This window comes from Pangasianodon hypophthalmus, chromosome 23 (assembly GCF_027358585.1).
Source record: "Pangasianodon hypophthalmus isolate fPanHyp1 chromosome 23, fPanHyp1.pri, whole genome shotgun sequence".
In the NCBI taxonomy this organism is placed as follows: Eukaryota; Metazoa; Chordata; class Actinopteri; order Siluriformes; family Pangasiidae; genus Pangasianodon; species Pangasianodon hypophthalmus.
The window spans coordinates 12,540,289-12,557,435 of record NC_069732.1 but is presented as its reverse complement, the minus strand read 5'-3'; the positions used below and the strand labels follow the sequence as shown (position 1 = coordinate 12,557,435).

Here is a 17,147-nt window from a genome sequence, read left to right as displayed (position 1 = left end):
CGATCACAGGTGACTAGCAGTGTAGTCGTGGTCTGTAGCAGGAGTACATCCAACACACACTGCTGGCTTTTCTCAAAAAAACAAAGAAAGTTTGTCAAAAACATTTTGCTGGACAATAGATGTCTGAGTGAAAGCTCAAGTACAGACGTTTGCTTGAAATTATACAGACGTTTGTGCATTTAGGGGTGCTGCAATTGTTCACTATGTCACCTGAAGTTTTGTCACACTACTACTTATGCTTCCACATTCATAACAAGTGTGAAAAGGTCTAGTGAATGTGTCTCTTAGTTTGTCTGGCTAATTTGGCTGCTAATTTTGATTAAACAAACTAAGGGATGCGTTCTTTTGGCATTCATTTCACAAGCTTCACCCAGAATCATATCTGTTTGAAAGCTACTAGCCAGCTAGCTATACTGTGAGAATAGGGGTATTGAGGTGACAGTCAATGAAGCACTGGAGGTTTACTACTGGAGGAGGAAAAGAAGTGCAGACCTGGTTTTATGAGATAAGATGCCATTTACCCCAATAGAAAATACTAGCATACTAGCATTTTACTTTAATCGTGATCAGCAGAACATAAAACGCTTTTATTTCCTGCACCCATTAAAAACCGTGTTTTAAATAATTAAATGACAAATTAAATTCAACGAATACCACCACCACATCTACTTCTGTCTGGCATCCACCAAAAATGGATGCGCACACCACACTTATCAGTAAAACTGTACAGATCACGCAATGATTTTATTTAGCATAGTTTGCAATCTCAACAGTCAGAAATTCAAACGATCTTTGAGAATGATAAAAAGTAGCCAAATTTTTCAGGAAAACCACACACCTGACAACATTGCCTATACAGCTCTGAGCAATCCAAGTACCTTCTGCTGCAGAACCAAAAGTCCAGGAGGTGGAGTCAGACCTGATACAGCACCTCCTACCTGGGCGGAGTTAAACCAAAGTCCAGGGGGTGGAGACAACTGTGTGTTTCAGGCTGGATAAGTGTGTTGCTCTGTGTTGTACAGCATGTCGTGGGTTAGGGGTTAGGGTTGGGACTACAGGAGGAGTTGGATCAGGTCTAGCGCCACCTTCTGGAATTTTGGTTCTGGCTAATTTACACCTGGTTTTGGGAGGCAGACAAAATTACACACAAAACTGGCTTACGCTAATTGGCAAATGAACAGATTATGTAATCAGTCGCATTTCACATTTCCCCACAATTTTTTGGGCTGACTTCTCTCAGATGCTTAAGGTGTTGCCTCTTGGTGCTTGTTCCATCATGATTAAACTTCTACACAATTTTGTACATAATGCATGAGAGTCAGTGAGCAGAATCCAGCCTAATTACTCTTAAAAGCAGGCACAAACAGCTTACTAGGTTACATCTGGTCCACAGGGTTTGCTGATTTGTAGAGAATCATCTATTGTGCTATACTACCCAAAGACAACAGCAGAGGGCAGAAGAAAGAGGACATTCCAAACCTGTCAAAAGTAATAGCCCCTCTTGTGATACTACTGCTATAGCTTTGTTTACCTTAAATTAGATTTGCTAATAATTCCTTTAATTATTTGTTTAATTTGTAATGTCAACAAATCATCAAATTAGAGAGTTTTGTGTGTGTGTGTGTGTGTGTGTGTGTGTGTTAGTTACAGGAGTGAGATAAACATGCTGTATGTCTATAGGTAATGAATAGGTTGTAGGTTTGCAGGTTTTGCATGTAGACTACAAGTGGCATGACCTGCATGTAACTGAGTGTATGTTAGCTTTGATAATATGACAAACTTCTTCTTCATTCCAGTGCACGCGCACACACACACACACACACACACACACACACACACACACAGAGCTCTTTAAGCAAATATTATCTGAAGCTATTCAGACAGACCTTACTTGTGTTGGCCTCTCTCCTGCCACTTACTCACTAAAACACATTCTTTGTATTGCTTGCTGTGTCTCTCTAGTCCAGACACATACACACTTGTAATTTTATTTTAGTGGGGTATTTCCTCTGACTTGCATATTACTGTAGCTAAATAACATTATGCCTACGTCTAACACCAACCTGAACCTCAGTAGGCCCATTTAGATTTTCAAACAAAAAAAAAAAAGCTGTGTCTTTTTTTGCAGTTAAACATTCTCCAAATATCTCCACAAGATCAAAATTGTCACATATTTCTAGAATTATGGGGATAGCTGGTCCCCACCTCAACATACATGCACCCATGCACACGCATTTTATTGTTTTTTAAAGAAACACTTGCAAATGTACCGCTTGCATGCTGCTTTTTAGATTTTCATTTGATTACTGGGTTAGGGTTAGGTGTATGCACGAGCGTAGGTTAATGCTAGAGTTATGTGTAGACATTGCAGTATTTAGCTACAGTGAAACATTCAGAAGTCAGGCTGGTAGAAGGCTCTGTGTGTAGGCTGTGTACTGGTGGGAGTTTAACTGCAGTGGGATAGCAGAAACTGCTCGTTCCATATCGAGAACCTTCATCAAACTATTGTGTGGCGATGCGCCATATTTTCTCCTGCCACTTTTAGCTGGATAACTGGCATGGGCAGAGAGGCTAGAGAGGCGCGCCCTGGTGACAAGGCAAAACACCTAAATATGCTACAGAAAACTCACAGGCTGACTAAACATGGCCAATAGGGCGACGGGTTCCCTGTGAAGCGCATGGGCCACGGTGCGAGTGAGTCCCCCTCCCATCCTCCGCTTACTGCGAAGCGCCTCTGTTCTCCTGCGCTCTCACTCATGACGTATTTACTGACAGCACTGTGAGAGTTTTCACACAAGTCCTCCAGCAGCTCGGTAATGCGCCTCTGGTCAGATAAACCGCCTTTTCGCCTCAGAGACTGCGCCTTTCCTCTCCTCGCCTCCTCAGCTTACCAGAAACCCTGGGCCGTTTGGAGTGCGCAACGCGCGCGCCTTTCCAAGACACCTTCATTTGCCCCACTATAAGGACTAGTGAGTCTGCGCTATGGGACCAGTGTGTGTCCGGGAGCTGGTGCTCTGGTCTCTTCTTGCATGCTTGGCTTGGTTGAGCGTTGGCCTCGCCGGCGCAGATGGTGAGTTTGTCCACTCCAGATGATTGCTTTTACGCGCCACTACAGTGCGCAAAGACACTTTACGGTTTGTAATGGTCTACACAAAAGACAATAATTGTGCGCTGTGTATGTGTGTGTATGTGAAAGAGAGATATGATTCTGCACATTTAAGATGGACAGATAGATAGTTAGATAGATAGATAGTTTATCATCCTTCAACTGGAAAATATAATTTTGTATTTTTTTGACTTGTTAATAATTACATTATGTTTCTAATTATGATAATTTATTTATCCTCCATTACCTCACTAATTTGTCAGCATTATTTAGATAAAATGAATATCAAATATTTTTACATTACTTTTTTAAAAGATGATTTGGATTAAAGAAAACATGGGCATATATTAATGGTAATAGTGAGAACTGGTTTATATTCAAACTATAATAAATATTTTATTTGGAAACCCAAATCTTCACCTTTGCAATGTCCTCTGTTGTGCCCCACCTATGATTCAAGCTTAATTAGGCTTGAATCACTGTTGCTATCAAAAGTGCTATAAATTTGGCCAGTTATAATACCAATTTAGTGCAGTACCTATACCTATTTTTTTCTCTTCCCTAGAACACAATGACAATTATTTTGTGAAATAAAAAAAAGGTCTGTTACACAAACATAGTGAGGAAGCCCTGAAGTGCTGAACACTCCTGCCATGTGCAGGGATAATAGATATTGATCACACACAGCTGCTTCTGTTTGGTATGTGTTAAACTTTTGTCCCAATGCAGGTTACAAGCTGGGTTCAAGACATTAGGTTTGAGAGTGGCTCATGTTCATCTATCTGTTCTAATCTATTCTTCTAATGCCAGGCCAGGCAGCTTGGTGCAATTGCAGAGTATATTCATGGTGAGAAACACAAAACTGGAAAGAAAGTTCAGGTCAAAAATGGTGTATACCCAGCAACGAACAGCACAGAATCTAAAACAGTCAGAGTCAAATCCCAAACTAACAAGACAATAAACTCAAAAAAGCACTAACAGCAATGAGAGTGAATGACACTTTGCAAAAAACAAACAAACAAACAAACAAATAAATAAAAGGTGGACATCCATTTATAGTACTGTCAATGAGTTGAGGGTAGGACCTCAGCACCTCAGGCTGAATATCCCATTCCACTACAGTATGTTGACTGTATCCTCCATGGTGGAAGGAGTTTGGGATTATGAAGAAGGTTTAGGTGGGAGATCTGTCCAGGGCATCTAACGGACCAGGGATCACTGGCCTAAAGAAGATGCAGTAATTTCTTGGGAGCTGTAAGCAATTGTATTGCAATAATTAATGACCTGTAAAATCTTAAATGGGCAGTCCTTCAAGCCAGGGGTTAAATTTTTGGCAGGGCAGCTGTAATCTGACATATGCCAAACACTGAGAAAGTGTGCAAGGCTTTAGCTAGACACAGAGGGAACGTGACTGAATACATTTATACACATCTTGGTGTAAAACTGACCAGCAGTAGCATTCTGAGACGAGGTGTGCAGTGGACTTAGGCTTGTATGAACCCATTTTAGAAGTTGCTCGTGGCAAAACCTAGGGGATGTCTTTCTTTCCAGGAGGACAGGTGTCAGATGCTGGGTCCTTATATTTAGCAAGATGGATCATGATATCTAATTCCCAGTATACTGTGGTGACAATGTATGAGGGTGGAATGATAAACTGAGTGTCCTTTGCCATGCTTCATACAGTCAGGATAGATTATCCACCTTTCCATTTGTGTACCCTGAGCAAAAAGTATGAAATTGAATCTTGAGAAATGTATGGTCCACCTGCCTTGTTGTGAGTTCAGTCTTTTGTTCAGCTTCTCTGTCCAGCCAGTTTTGCCATGTCTCCAGGGCTGGCTTGATGGGTAGCAATCCCCCCACATTATAATTACGTCCTGTAAGAGTCAATTTTCTTGAGAAAAAGGCACATAGAACCTTTTTGGCCAGCTTACCATGCTGTTAAGACAGGACTGCTCCCACTTGTACTCCACTTTTACAATGATAGGTTTTGTGGGATCAGGATCCTTGAGCAGAGGTGCTGTGGTGAACTTGGACTCTAGCACGACTAAAACTAAGGCTGTCTTCTCTTTCCAAGAGACCTGTCATAGTGTCACTTAGAAAAAGGGATGTAAGAGGGGATAGTGCTACTGCACTAAACCCTCTTATGAATTTGCCTGTATAAAATATAGTACTTTAACCATGCATGCTTCAGGCCAACATTACATTACCATCTGCACACCATCTCTGCTAAAAACAGAATCTATGAAGAGATTTGATGGAACAGGCAGTTTTCAGCTTTTACACGTGTAGTTTTCAAGAAGTCTATGTAACACTTTTGCATTCTATGCCCCTGTAGGGATGTTAAATAAATTAGAGTGTCATCTATGTAGGCTACCAAACTTGCCAGTTATGCCCCTGAGAACCTCATTAATGAATGCTTTAAAGACAGGAGCCCACACAGCATGCCCAGATGTAGTGGAAAATGCTGTTTTCCATTTGTCACCCTCCTTTATACCCACCAGATTGTAGACACTGCATTGATTTAGTCTGGTAAAATAGATCGACACAGCTGGAGCAGAGCAGGTGAGAAGTGATTGTCCACATTATAGATAGCAAGAGGAGGTAGATATGTGCCACAGCTAAAGCTTGGGAAAGTGAACGCTGGTAGGTAGAAGTGTGGCCCATTCTATTCTATTCTACTTTAACATCTGATTCAATGGATGCAGGCCATAGTGATTTAGCATTTATTAGGGAGAAAATATTAAAAGTGGCACTAAGACTGGAACTAAGAAGCAGCATGTTATTGATCTTATGTTGGCATTAAGGCAAAGGGCAAGTAACTCACAATGCACTTTATGATATTAAAAAGTAGCTACCGTGTCATCCTATCCAGAAACACTTACTCACTCCTAACATCTAATATGATCATGTAAATGTAACAGACATTAAATCATTGTAGCATTTAACAGCAAAGAACAACTAATAACAAGTCATTTATTTTGTGTCAGCTGAGGATTGCTCAGTGGTCTGATGGTTGGAATAACCCACGTGACTGGAACTTTGTCATCTTCATCATTCTCTTGTGTTTATGATCATTAGTATATACAGTATGTGTTACATTTTTAATGTGGTAAAATGGTATAACATCTTTTAGTTTAATTTCTTAATTAGATCAATTTTGCTAATTATGTTTAGTTGTAGCTTCCATAGTGACTGTGTCACTAGCAGATTTGATGCCTTGGGTTGCATTCTACTTAATTCGTATGTTATTTTGAATAATGCTCACATGGAAAAATGGTAAAAATCTATATCCCATATCTCAACATTTGAAAATAAAATAAAAACTGAGGTACTGTTTCGGGGTAGATTTGTCAAAACAGTGAGTGAGTGCCCTGTGTCCTCAATGACAATGACTGTCCACTACTGTTATTTTAATCCTATGTGTGAAACTGTGACTAAATGTGAAAGTGATTGTTGAAGTAGGATTGTGTTTGTGGCAGTTTTTGTTATAAACTGGACTGCTTAACAGTGTGTCTGTGCATGTGTGTGTGTGTCTGTGAGTTGATTGGGGTGGGGTTATGGAATGGTGCTGACTGTGGTGTTTGTGTGTATATGTGAATTCATATTTTCACCCTGCAGTCATACATCCTGTTTGGAGCTGAGCTTCAGTCCTCATTTTGTACTTACCTTTTGTTGAGAAACTCTTTAAGTTAGTGTCCATGTGGCACACCCTATCACTAAAAATAAAACATAATCCCTCCCAGTTACTTACACACGCATGCACATACACAGCTACCCTCATTTAACCTTACTCTACCATCATGACATACTCTTCCTATCTTAAGGGAATGAATTTTTATACTTGTGATGGCAGATGGAAGGTTCTTCTTCACCATGCTGAGCCTGTTTTCTTCAAATCATTTAAACCCTTTGCAGTTTTATTGACATTCATCTGATTGAATACACTAGCACTTTTTTTTAAACTTATGTATACTATACACTTGAGCACACTGTGGTGTATTTACTGTGTGTGTGTATATATATGTATGTATGTATGTATGTATGTATACTGTGTGTGTGTGTACATACATACACACACACACACACACACACACCGTAGGTATAAAAATTATTAATACACTAACAGTCTTACATTAATTAATTCTCTCTCTCTCTCTCTCTCTTTCTCTCTCTCTCTCTCTCAGGCCGGGTCTTCCTGCTAGAGTTGAGAAATGGTTCAGATATAGGCTTTGAGGCAGCTTCAAGTGCATGTGGAGATCAAGGTGCTCGGATGGCATCAGCAATGGAGCTTCGTCATGCTGTTGTTGAGTGTGCATTCTCTGCCTGTGCACGTGGTTGGCTTACTGGTCCCAGCATTGGGTAAGAGCCCCAGTCACACATTCACACCTATTAAAACTATTTGTCATTATGATTGTTTACATATGAGAATAACTATCCGCATTTGGTGGAAGAGTGTTTTTGTTCACATTTAGAAGGACACAATATGTTTTGCAGAAGCTTTCCATTTGCACCTGCAGGCATTCAGACCCCTGAGAGAGCTGCACCTGAGGCAATGTCACAAAATACATTTACACTTTCTCAGTGTTCGGGGTCTGTGCAATTCCACAGTTAATGTATATTGTTCAACATGAAAGCTGAAATCCCAGAGTAATTATCACATTGTGGATTTAATGTAAGTCTATTTCTTCTTTTGATTTCTTCTTTTGATGTGTAACCTACATTCGGTCAAACATTTGAATCTTAAAACATAAAATCAAAAGTGCACACTTTGCAATCTTTAAAAATAATTTATGGTGTTTAATATTTTTAGTGCCCTACTATTAAAAATGGCTATGGAAACTCTCTACAACTTTATGCTCATAAAGAATGCAATAAGCTATGAATATGCATATATACGCTAATTTGAAATGCCCCATTGTTCTGGATATGCTATTGCAAAAAAGTCAAGAACCCTCACTGGGGAAATGTATTCCATTATGTGTGAAACTCATACTCAGAGTCTGAAGGATAGACATACTGTATGTCTAGACATACACTGAAATTGGAAATTGTTGTTTTATCAGGGCTGAGTTTCCCAAAAGTATTGCAAAATTATGCTCATCTTAACTGGCAGAGAAAGTGTTTAATGTGATGCTTGCACTACCTATACAGTGATCTCTGTGCTGCAATGCTTTTGGGAAACTCAGTCCAGAATGAAAGTTCTGTTTATGCGTTGCATTGACTGACATTGCTCACTGCTACTGTAAAACTGCACTGCACTCCATTTAGAACAACCTTTAGATTACATGCAGGCTTATCACAGATGTCTTAATAAATTACATTTAATCTACATTAATAAATTAAATGTAGATTGCATTCAGAAATATTCAGACCCCCTCGTTTTTTCCTTATATTGTTATAACAATAAATTTTTTTAATTAGTAATTAGCAAAAATACTCCATATTGAAAAAAGCATAGGTTTTCACCTAAAAAACAAACATGAAATAGCACATTTACACAAGTATTCACACCCTTTACAGTACTTTGTTGAAGCACCCTTGGCAGCCTTAAGTCTTTTTCAGTCTTTTCTGCAAAACCTCTCAAGCTCTGTCAGTTTGGATGGGAAATGGTGCTGTATCGTTAATCTCAGGTCTCTTTAAAGATGTTCAACCAAGTTTGACTCTGGGCTCTGGCTTAGACACTCAAGGACGATCACATACTTGTCCTGAAGCCACTTCTGCATTGTCTTGGTTGGGAGTTTTGTGTTTTTTTCCCATTATGGAAGGTGAACCTATATCCAAATCTGAGGTTCTGAGTGCTCTGGCGCAGACTTTTCCTCATGGGTTGTGTTAATCATTTCCTTAACAAACCTGTCAGTCCCTGCTGCTGAAAAACATCCCCATCATGCTGCCACTGTAAGAATGGAATTGGCCAGGTGATGAATGATACATGGTTCTCTATAGATGAAATGCTTGGCATTCATGCCAGAAAGTTTCTTTAATCAGACCACAGAATCTTGTTTCTCATGGCTTGAGATCCCTTTAGGTGTGTTTAGGCAAACACCAAGTAAGGCATCATGTGCCTTTTACTGAGAGGCTTCCATCTGGCTACTCTACTGTTAAAGTATAATTAGTGGAGTGCTGCAGAGATGGTTTTGCTTCTGGCAGGTTCTCACATTTTCACACAGGACCTCTGGAGTTCATCAGAGTGACCTTCAGATTCTTGGTCACCTTCATGACTGGAGACTTTCTTCCCCATTTGCTGAGATGACCTGAGAGGCCAGCTCTAGGATGAGTTTCTGTGGTTCAAGACTTCTATTTAATAAAATTCTGAACGTGGAACTACAATCCAGTCTCAGAGATCTACAAACAATTCCTTTGATCTAATGGCTTTCTTTTGCTCTGACATGCATTGTCAGCTGTGGGGCGTAATATAGACAGAGGTAGGTATAGATAGAGGTTTGCCTTTCTGTGTCAGGTCCAATTAACTGAATTTACCATTGGTGATCTTTAGTTAAGTTGTCGAAACATCTCTAGGATGATCAATGGAAACGGGATGCACCTGAGTTCAATAAAGAATGTGTCACAACAAAGGGTCTCGATCCTTCTGTAAATGTGATATTTCATTTTTTTTTTTTGTTTTGTTTTTTGTTCAGAAACTTTTATACTGAGGACTGTCTTTGCAGATTTATGAGGAAACAAACAAGTGTAATCAATTTCAGTTTAAGGCTGTAGTGTACCATGGTCTTCAGTTCCAGTGTGGTTATACCTATAATAAGTGAACTCAGTAGTGGGACATTTCCAAGGTAACTTTACACTGTCCTAATGTTTTCCCAAAGTAAAATCTTGACACCCCCATGCACACCCACACCCAAACACACACACACACACACACACACTCCAATTCTGACTCACATTCTACAAGTGAATGTTACAATGTGGGATAAGGAACCAATTTCTTGTCAACTTCATGCACTGAGGAAAATTCCAGTAGTGAAGCAGTAAAGGTTGCCTTTCACTTACGACTGGAGATCAAAATTTTGACTCTTTTCAGTAACTCTCTTCACCTCAGTCTGTTCAGAAAACGATTTGCTCGGAGTCATTCACCAATTTAATAAGTTTGCCCAAATGTGCAGCCTGATCCTATAGCTGTCTAAGACAGCAAAACATCCTGACTTATATAAAAACTTAAAAATTATTTTTCACACCCAGTCCAATATACACTATTATTACATGCACAGAAACGGTGGCAATCTCCAGCTCTGATTGAATAACCAGATCAGTACTCACTGAACTCACTGACTCAACTGATCCACTGAATAAGAGAAAAGTGAATCTCGGCCAGGATTCACTGACTCAAAGAGCATGGATCAGGATCAGCACAGATGGAGTTGCAAATACAACTTACACAATTCATGGATGTTTACAGAATGTCTGACAGGTAAACATATAACAAATAGCTACATAAAATCTCTAACTACATGTTTGATGATCATGAAGCCAGTTATGGGTATGGAAATCTGTGGCTGCTGTTTGCACTTTTCAGTTGTGCAGTTTGCAATTGCAAAGCCTGTCATCAGCAAGTGAATACAAAAGTATTGAAACCTGTCTACCTTAATGTAGAAGAAGTGAGAATAGTGGCACATGCCAGTACCAAGCATACATGCCGACACCAAGCCACACCCTTACCCACTGCTCTGCATTAGCAATTCCTGCTGTTCACTTCAGAAGCCACTGTGACAAAGAAATTTCTCTATAGCAGTCCTGACTTATGCTGTTGGGGTTATGCAATGCCCTTGCACAGGGCAGCATCACAACAGATCTAGACAAAATCAGCACAGTGCATATTTGGTTAATATCACACCCTGTGTGTATTATTAAAATTCTCCAACTTGGGTCACTTCATCACAGGCTTTGCCAATGGTACTGCTCCCTTACCTCACTTAACTGTAAAGGAAGCAAAGTTCCAGTGGTTCCCGGAGTGTGATAAAGGTGTTGGTGGCCTGATGATGGATTTCCTTACTGAACACTACCCATTGCTGAAGACCAGAATGGCGAGAACCAAGACACAGGGCTGGTGGTGTTGCATATCTATTATTCCATTATATAGATAAATGCTCAACAAACTTTCTCAACAACTGTCATGATGGCAGTTCTGTACCACATCAGGCTTCATGCTGCATGTCATTCATACACAGTGTTTATACACTGTTAATTGTATAAGTGTTTTGGACCAATAGTGGTCATTGTGGCCACAAGGAAATTGTGACTATATGTTAGACTCAAGAAGCAGTGGAGAAAATATTTAATTTAAACTGCATTCATGTAAAAGTGACATTTAATGGGCATTCTGATTAATTTCCACCATTGAGTAGTAACTACTTTTCTAATTGGTCTGCCTGCAGGACAACAGTTTGCAGGAGCATCTCTGGAAGCTTACGGGCAGTGGACATGCAGGTGGAGAATGTGACTGACACGTATGAGAGACTGGCTGTGTTCTGTGTGAAAGACACTGGTCAGTTCAAAATCTTGTAATGTGAAATGTTGAGGGGAACTTAAGTGTTAATATTTTCAAAGTATTCTATAGTAAATTATTGTTAGCTAAAAATGTTCATTGTTTAAAACAGAAGTCTATGTTTAAACCTATTTCCTTTACCTACATGCATCAGGGGCTCCTTGCGGAGGTCCACCTTCATTTCCCAATTCACGTCTGCAGGGACAGACAGGCCTGGAACTGGGTGACGAGCTACTGTATGCTTGCAACCCAGGGTACATTCTGCCCAATGGAGAGACAGCATTCAGCCTGTTGTGTGACAGCTGTGGAGAGTGGTATGGCCTGGTGCAGCTCTGTGTAAAAGGTGAGAGGATGAACAATACTGAGATTTAACCAACTGATATTTAACACAAAAGTGATATTGATGGAGTATGTGTCAAGGGGGGAATGCTTTGGTTTATTAGTAGGTTGGCCCAACAGTTTTAAAATGGCTGTAACAACAACAGATAGACTTTTTAATGAAATCCTAATGAAATACAAGTGAGTATTACTATCAAGCATTGAATGTTGCACTGTGATGAAACCTTAGGTCAGGGGTCTTTAATCTTATCCACAAAGGGTTGATGTGGCTGCAGGCTTTCCAAGCAGGAGACACAACTGGTTTCACTTGTTTAATCAGCCCATCTTAGTCTCCAATCGACTATCAGGTGTGCCTCCAATTTGGCTGTAATGAAAGTCTACAGCCACACCAGCCACTGTACTCACATTACTTACATTAATAAAAATTACTTTTTACACCTGCACTAATTGCTCTTTATAATTCCTAAGAGTGGTACTGTTTTGCTGGGACTAACATTAGTTTAGCTAAATAAGAATTGTGAGTTTTAAAGTGAATTGTTAGCATTGGTGTATTTGATGTTTTACAGATAAAGCCGAGGCTTTCATTGACTATGAAGACAAGCTCCCAGATGACCATCATCTCTATGATGGCCTGGAGGAGGTGCATCGTGTGAGTATGATGCCTAGACCTACTGATCATGGAGAGGAGGAAGAGTCTACACCTGAACCAGACCATTTAGAGCCAGTCATGGTAGTGGAAGCAATGGACAAGTTTGAGAAAAACTCTGCAGTGTCTGTAACAGAGCCTCCAGTATCTCAACTCAGCCAGAAACACATGTTCTGGTTCCCCTCAGAGGCTTTCCAGGAAGAGGAGCATCCTCTCATCACCACAGGCACACCTATTAAAGACCCCACCCACGATGAGAATTACATCTCTATCAAGACTGGTGAAGACCAGTCAGAGACTGAGATGACTACAGAGGATCATGATGGTGGGTATATGACCCAACCTCCAACTGATAAACCTGCCAGTCACGGTGTAGGCAGCACAGTGGAGTCATGGCTTGATGGATATCCTGTTCCCCAGGAGGAGGAGAGAGCAGCTGGCGGGTCTATAGGGGAGACAGTACCAGGGCAGGGGGTGGACATGGAGAGTACGACAGACAGTTTAAAGGTGGAGGATTTTAAAAGTGTGACTGACATCCCAAAAGAGGTAGGTCTGGGAGGTGGTGTCCACACCCACCAGGAGGAACCAAATGAAAGTGTGTCTGAGATGCCTGAGGAGCAAGAGTTTAGTAAAGTGACTAATCATCAGGATGTGGGAGTTAAGAATATAACTGAAAGCCCTGGAGAAAAGAGTTATGGGGAAGAGTCTTACAACCAAGAAGAAGAGATTCACAGTGTGACTGACATGCCTCAAGCAGAGGTTTCTGATGTAGTGCCTATTCTTTCAGAAGAAAGATATTTTTCTACAGAAGCACCAACAGTGAAGGAGGTGGAAGGAGAAGCCAATAGACCAGTAGAGGTGGAACATGAGAAAGAGGACGATGAATCTAAAGATGCACAATTTCATGGTATAATTGACAGAGCAAATGATGTTGAATTGAGCCCCACACCTTTAATCCGCCACACTCAGATAACAGCTGGCCTAGATGAGACAATTCTCAAAAACACACCCAGCACTGCTCCTGAGAATGTCAGCACCAGCCAAGAGGGGATGGGTTTCGAACACACTACCACACCTTCAGGCATGGCACCAACAGACACCACACCTGCTTCACCAGTCCATGTCATAAGCAATGTGGCCACAGCCACAGTGAGTGTCTCTTGGGAAACCAAAGATCTTGGACATTTTGTGGATCAAACTCCCACTGTTGATGATGATGTATTTGTAGAAACCCATGAAAATCAGAGTGTGATGGAAGGAGATGTAGACCGTAGCCTGGATCAACCAGAAGACAATGGATCTTGCACTGTACACCCTTGCCACTTAGCTGGCCATGGGCCAACTATTGCTGCTATCATTGTTGGCATCGTAGCAGCGATTGTGGGTGTGGCCTTGGGTGTATGGTGTTACAAAAGAAGGCAACAGAAGACCTCTCACTATCAGCTGAATGGAACTAACAGACAAACACAATGCATCGAACTCCAACAGACTGTGTAACCTAACACACATGGCTTACACAAAAAACACATATGTTTGAACGTTATTAAATACATGCACCTACATACATACATACTAATATACATGGGGGGGGGGTATTCCTTATGTCCCTTAAAGTAGAAATCTGGGGAGTGAGAGAATTGCTTTAGTGCTTTGTTAAAACATATTTTATTTTTTCATATTTGCAGTGCAGTGTGTGTGTTATTTCTTGTGTTATACCCATATGATGCCTAATTATTTCTTTGTGGATTTCCTTTCATTGTGTGGACTGCATTTGAAAGGCTATTGATGTTTGCGTTTGAGACGCTAGATGCTTATTGATATTTGAATTTTACAAGATAGTAATGTTTTTCAAAGCAATTTGTGTATCAGCCTTAGCAGATTCAATATAATGTGACCAGTATAACCTTTGTACACTGAATATAAATTGGCATTCAGACAAATAGAGACAGTGAAACTGTAGTCTTCTATATTTTAGTGCTCCATCAGTGGAGAATATGCTGAAGGAACTGATAGTATGTACTGCATATTCGACCATGTTTTTGTATACACATTCATTCTACAGTACTTATTGGATAATATAGTTTTATAGCACCTCTAGAAAGTCTCAATCACATACATGTGAGCAATGAGCATTATATCAAAACACAAGAAATAGTAATTCTTTATGAAGTATTTGAAGTGTAATTGTAATGTGCCAAAGTCATTAAAGGCAGGCTTTGTCTAAAAAAAGTGTTATTTTCGGCAGTTATACGTATCAGCATTGGCAGAAAAGTCAGGAGTACAGGTAACAGAGGAAATCAAGGCAGCCACAAAGACACACAATAAGTAGCCAGGCTCTCAAATAACAAAGAAAATTGGCTCAGAAATGCTCCTTACATCTGCAATATCTTGCTGTATTGTGAGAACTTTGGAAGTCTACATATGTAAATCTTAATGATTCCATGAACAAGGAATCGGTGAAGGTGATTTTGAGAATGTGGGGCCAGAACAGTGGGAGAGAAGGGAGGACCAATCAACTGTAGTGCAATCAGTATTGTGTCTCCTGTAGGGTGGAGACTCTGTGACAGCTGTATTTTCAGCTTGAAGGGTAGATGAGGTATTTTTGTGGATGCCGCGAACATGGTGGAGACTAATTTAAACCTTTTGGGTGTAACAAATGCGTCAGTGTTTTATTGTTTTTGTCTAGCACTTTTCTGCTTCCAGCAGATGAGATTGACTGATTTCTTCATCAGTTCTTTGTAGTTAATCAGTTTGTAGTTTCACATTTTCTAATTAACCAGAGTTGAAGTGTGCATGTTAGCAAGATAGGTATCCTTAGTTCTGTTGTTTCAAGTGGTCTGATAGCCATCTTCAAAATTCTTGTGTTAGTTTTTACTAAGTAAAAGCAACCACCCATAAATTTCCATAAGCAGTCACATTATGGGGTAGTAACAATACTCTGGAGTATTAAAGCAATACAAATTGTTATTAACAATCTATCCAATAGAGCAGAGGTAAACAACACATTGTCAAGTAGTGTGACTGTATTTATTTGGCTGAAATTGAAATTGAAAGTGTTTTTCAAGTAAAAAGTTTAATTGTCAATTTGTTTGATTAAGAAGTTTGATGTTCCGTTTTACTGACCAGATGGCTATTTGAATGTCGATTAATTTTAATGTTATAAATTGCATACTTATCATTTTAAACATCATTTTAAATGTCTTTCTTTTCAAAGGTTGTCTATGAAAAGTTTAATTAACCAGTCGGAATAATTAAACAAATTATTTTATTTTTACTACATCCCAGAGTATCTAATATTCACATAGTTTTTCCTAAGAAGTAGGATGGCAGGGTGAGTTACTATCTTTACGCTCCCTGTAATTCAGAAACACATAATTGTTCACATATTTTAAAGGAATTACCTTTTTATACTTACTGTGATTCTTTGTAAAATAATCAGAAACTCGTACAGGTCCAATGCTAAATGCAGTTGTGTGCTAAATACCAATATCACATGAAGTCTTTTATTTATTCAGGAGTATGATCAAGGTAGGTGCTGTAATTTAACAAATGTGATTTTTCAGAGCTGATATCAACTTGCCTGTGAATATTTTTCGGTGTTATGTACCAGTTGCAATGTAGTGTAGGTCTCTGTTCTATTGCACAACAGCTCCATTTGTACATTAAGTACCTGACACTTCTCTGTGACTAGGCAGACTCCCAGCATGTTACTAGTAATACTGTTAAAAGTGACGCTTCTTTAATTAAGTACATGGGCATGTGATATTCTTTAGTCACAGATATCACTGTGTAAGTGTTTAAGCTGAAATGAATTTATAGTCTGCAGGTGTAACAGGCTTGCCCCACTATGGTCTTTTTCCTTCTATTTTTATTTTGCCTATGAAATGATATACCCTGTTATACGATTTGATCAATACCATTTCTTTATAGGTTTTGTGATGTATCAGGATATTTATCAGAATATTACATATTTGATCAATGTTTAATACATCTTCAGAGAGAAGCTCTAAGCTTTATTGTGGCATCTGACTGCTGCACACTTGTGTGACAAACTAACCGAACAATTACAAATAAAATCCACTTTATGAAGTTTGGGAAAATTTGTTCTTATTTGAAATATTTGTGTGGATATGTATGAATTTGTCTGTGTCCATGGTAATTGTATACATTCTGGTAAGTAATTAAAGACTACTGAGAAAAATATCCATGGATAAAGTCAGACACACACACGCACACACAGTAACAGGAGGAACAGAGGCTCATTTTAAAGTGTTTGAACATGGAGTATCTGTGCAGTTTGTCACACCAATGTAAGAAACATTCACAGAGAGAGAGAGAGAGAGAGAGAGAGAGAGAGAGAGAGAGAGAGAGAGCACTATGGGTCAGCATTTCAGGCAGAAAATAGGGTTTATGTGTGTGGGTACGTGTCTAAGTACACATTCACATCTAAAATTTAAACGTTTGAACATAAGCTTCAGTGTTTAGCCTTTTGCTGTTAAATTTAGTCAGGTTATTTTAGGATCTGCACTCTTCATTTTGTGCATGACTCTAGGAATTTTGTG

At 39.6% G+C, this 17,147-nt stretch overlaps 1 protein-coding gene across 1 annotated transcript; it reads left to right on the top strand.

The window, feature by feature from the left end:
* The first annotated feature begins 2,666 nt into the window (after nt 1-2,666).
* Nucleotides 2,667-16,674, top strand: susd5 (sushi domain containing 5). The gene is made up of 5 exons (XM_026929417.3): nt 2,667-3,070; nt 7,291-7,465; nt 11,491-11,600; nt 11,755-11,943; nt 12,506-16,674. Exons 1-5 carry the CDS (start codon nt 2,983-2,985, stop codon nt 14,080-14,082), a joined length of 2,139 nt encoding a protein of 712 aa, XP_026785218.3. The 5' UTR covers nt 2,667-2,982; the 3' UTR covers nt 14,083-16,674.
* Nucleotides 16,675-17,147: the final 473 nt, after the last annotated feature.

Excerpts from the sequence above, each read along its gene's own strand:
- susd5 (XM_026929417.3), top strand. The coding sequence starts at position 2,983 with ATGGGACCAGTGTGTGTCCGGGAGCTGGTGCTCTGGTCTCTTCTTGCA. Across the intron at positions 7,466-11,490 it reads CTTACTGGTCCCAGCATTGG|GACAACAGTTTGCAGGAGCA; the intron begins GTAAGAGCCCCA and ends GTCTGCCTGCAG. Across the intron at positions 11,944-12,505 it reads GGTGCAGCTCTGTGTAAAAG|ATAAAGCCGAGGCTTTCATT; the intron begins GTGAGAGGATGA and ends GATGTTTTACAG.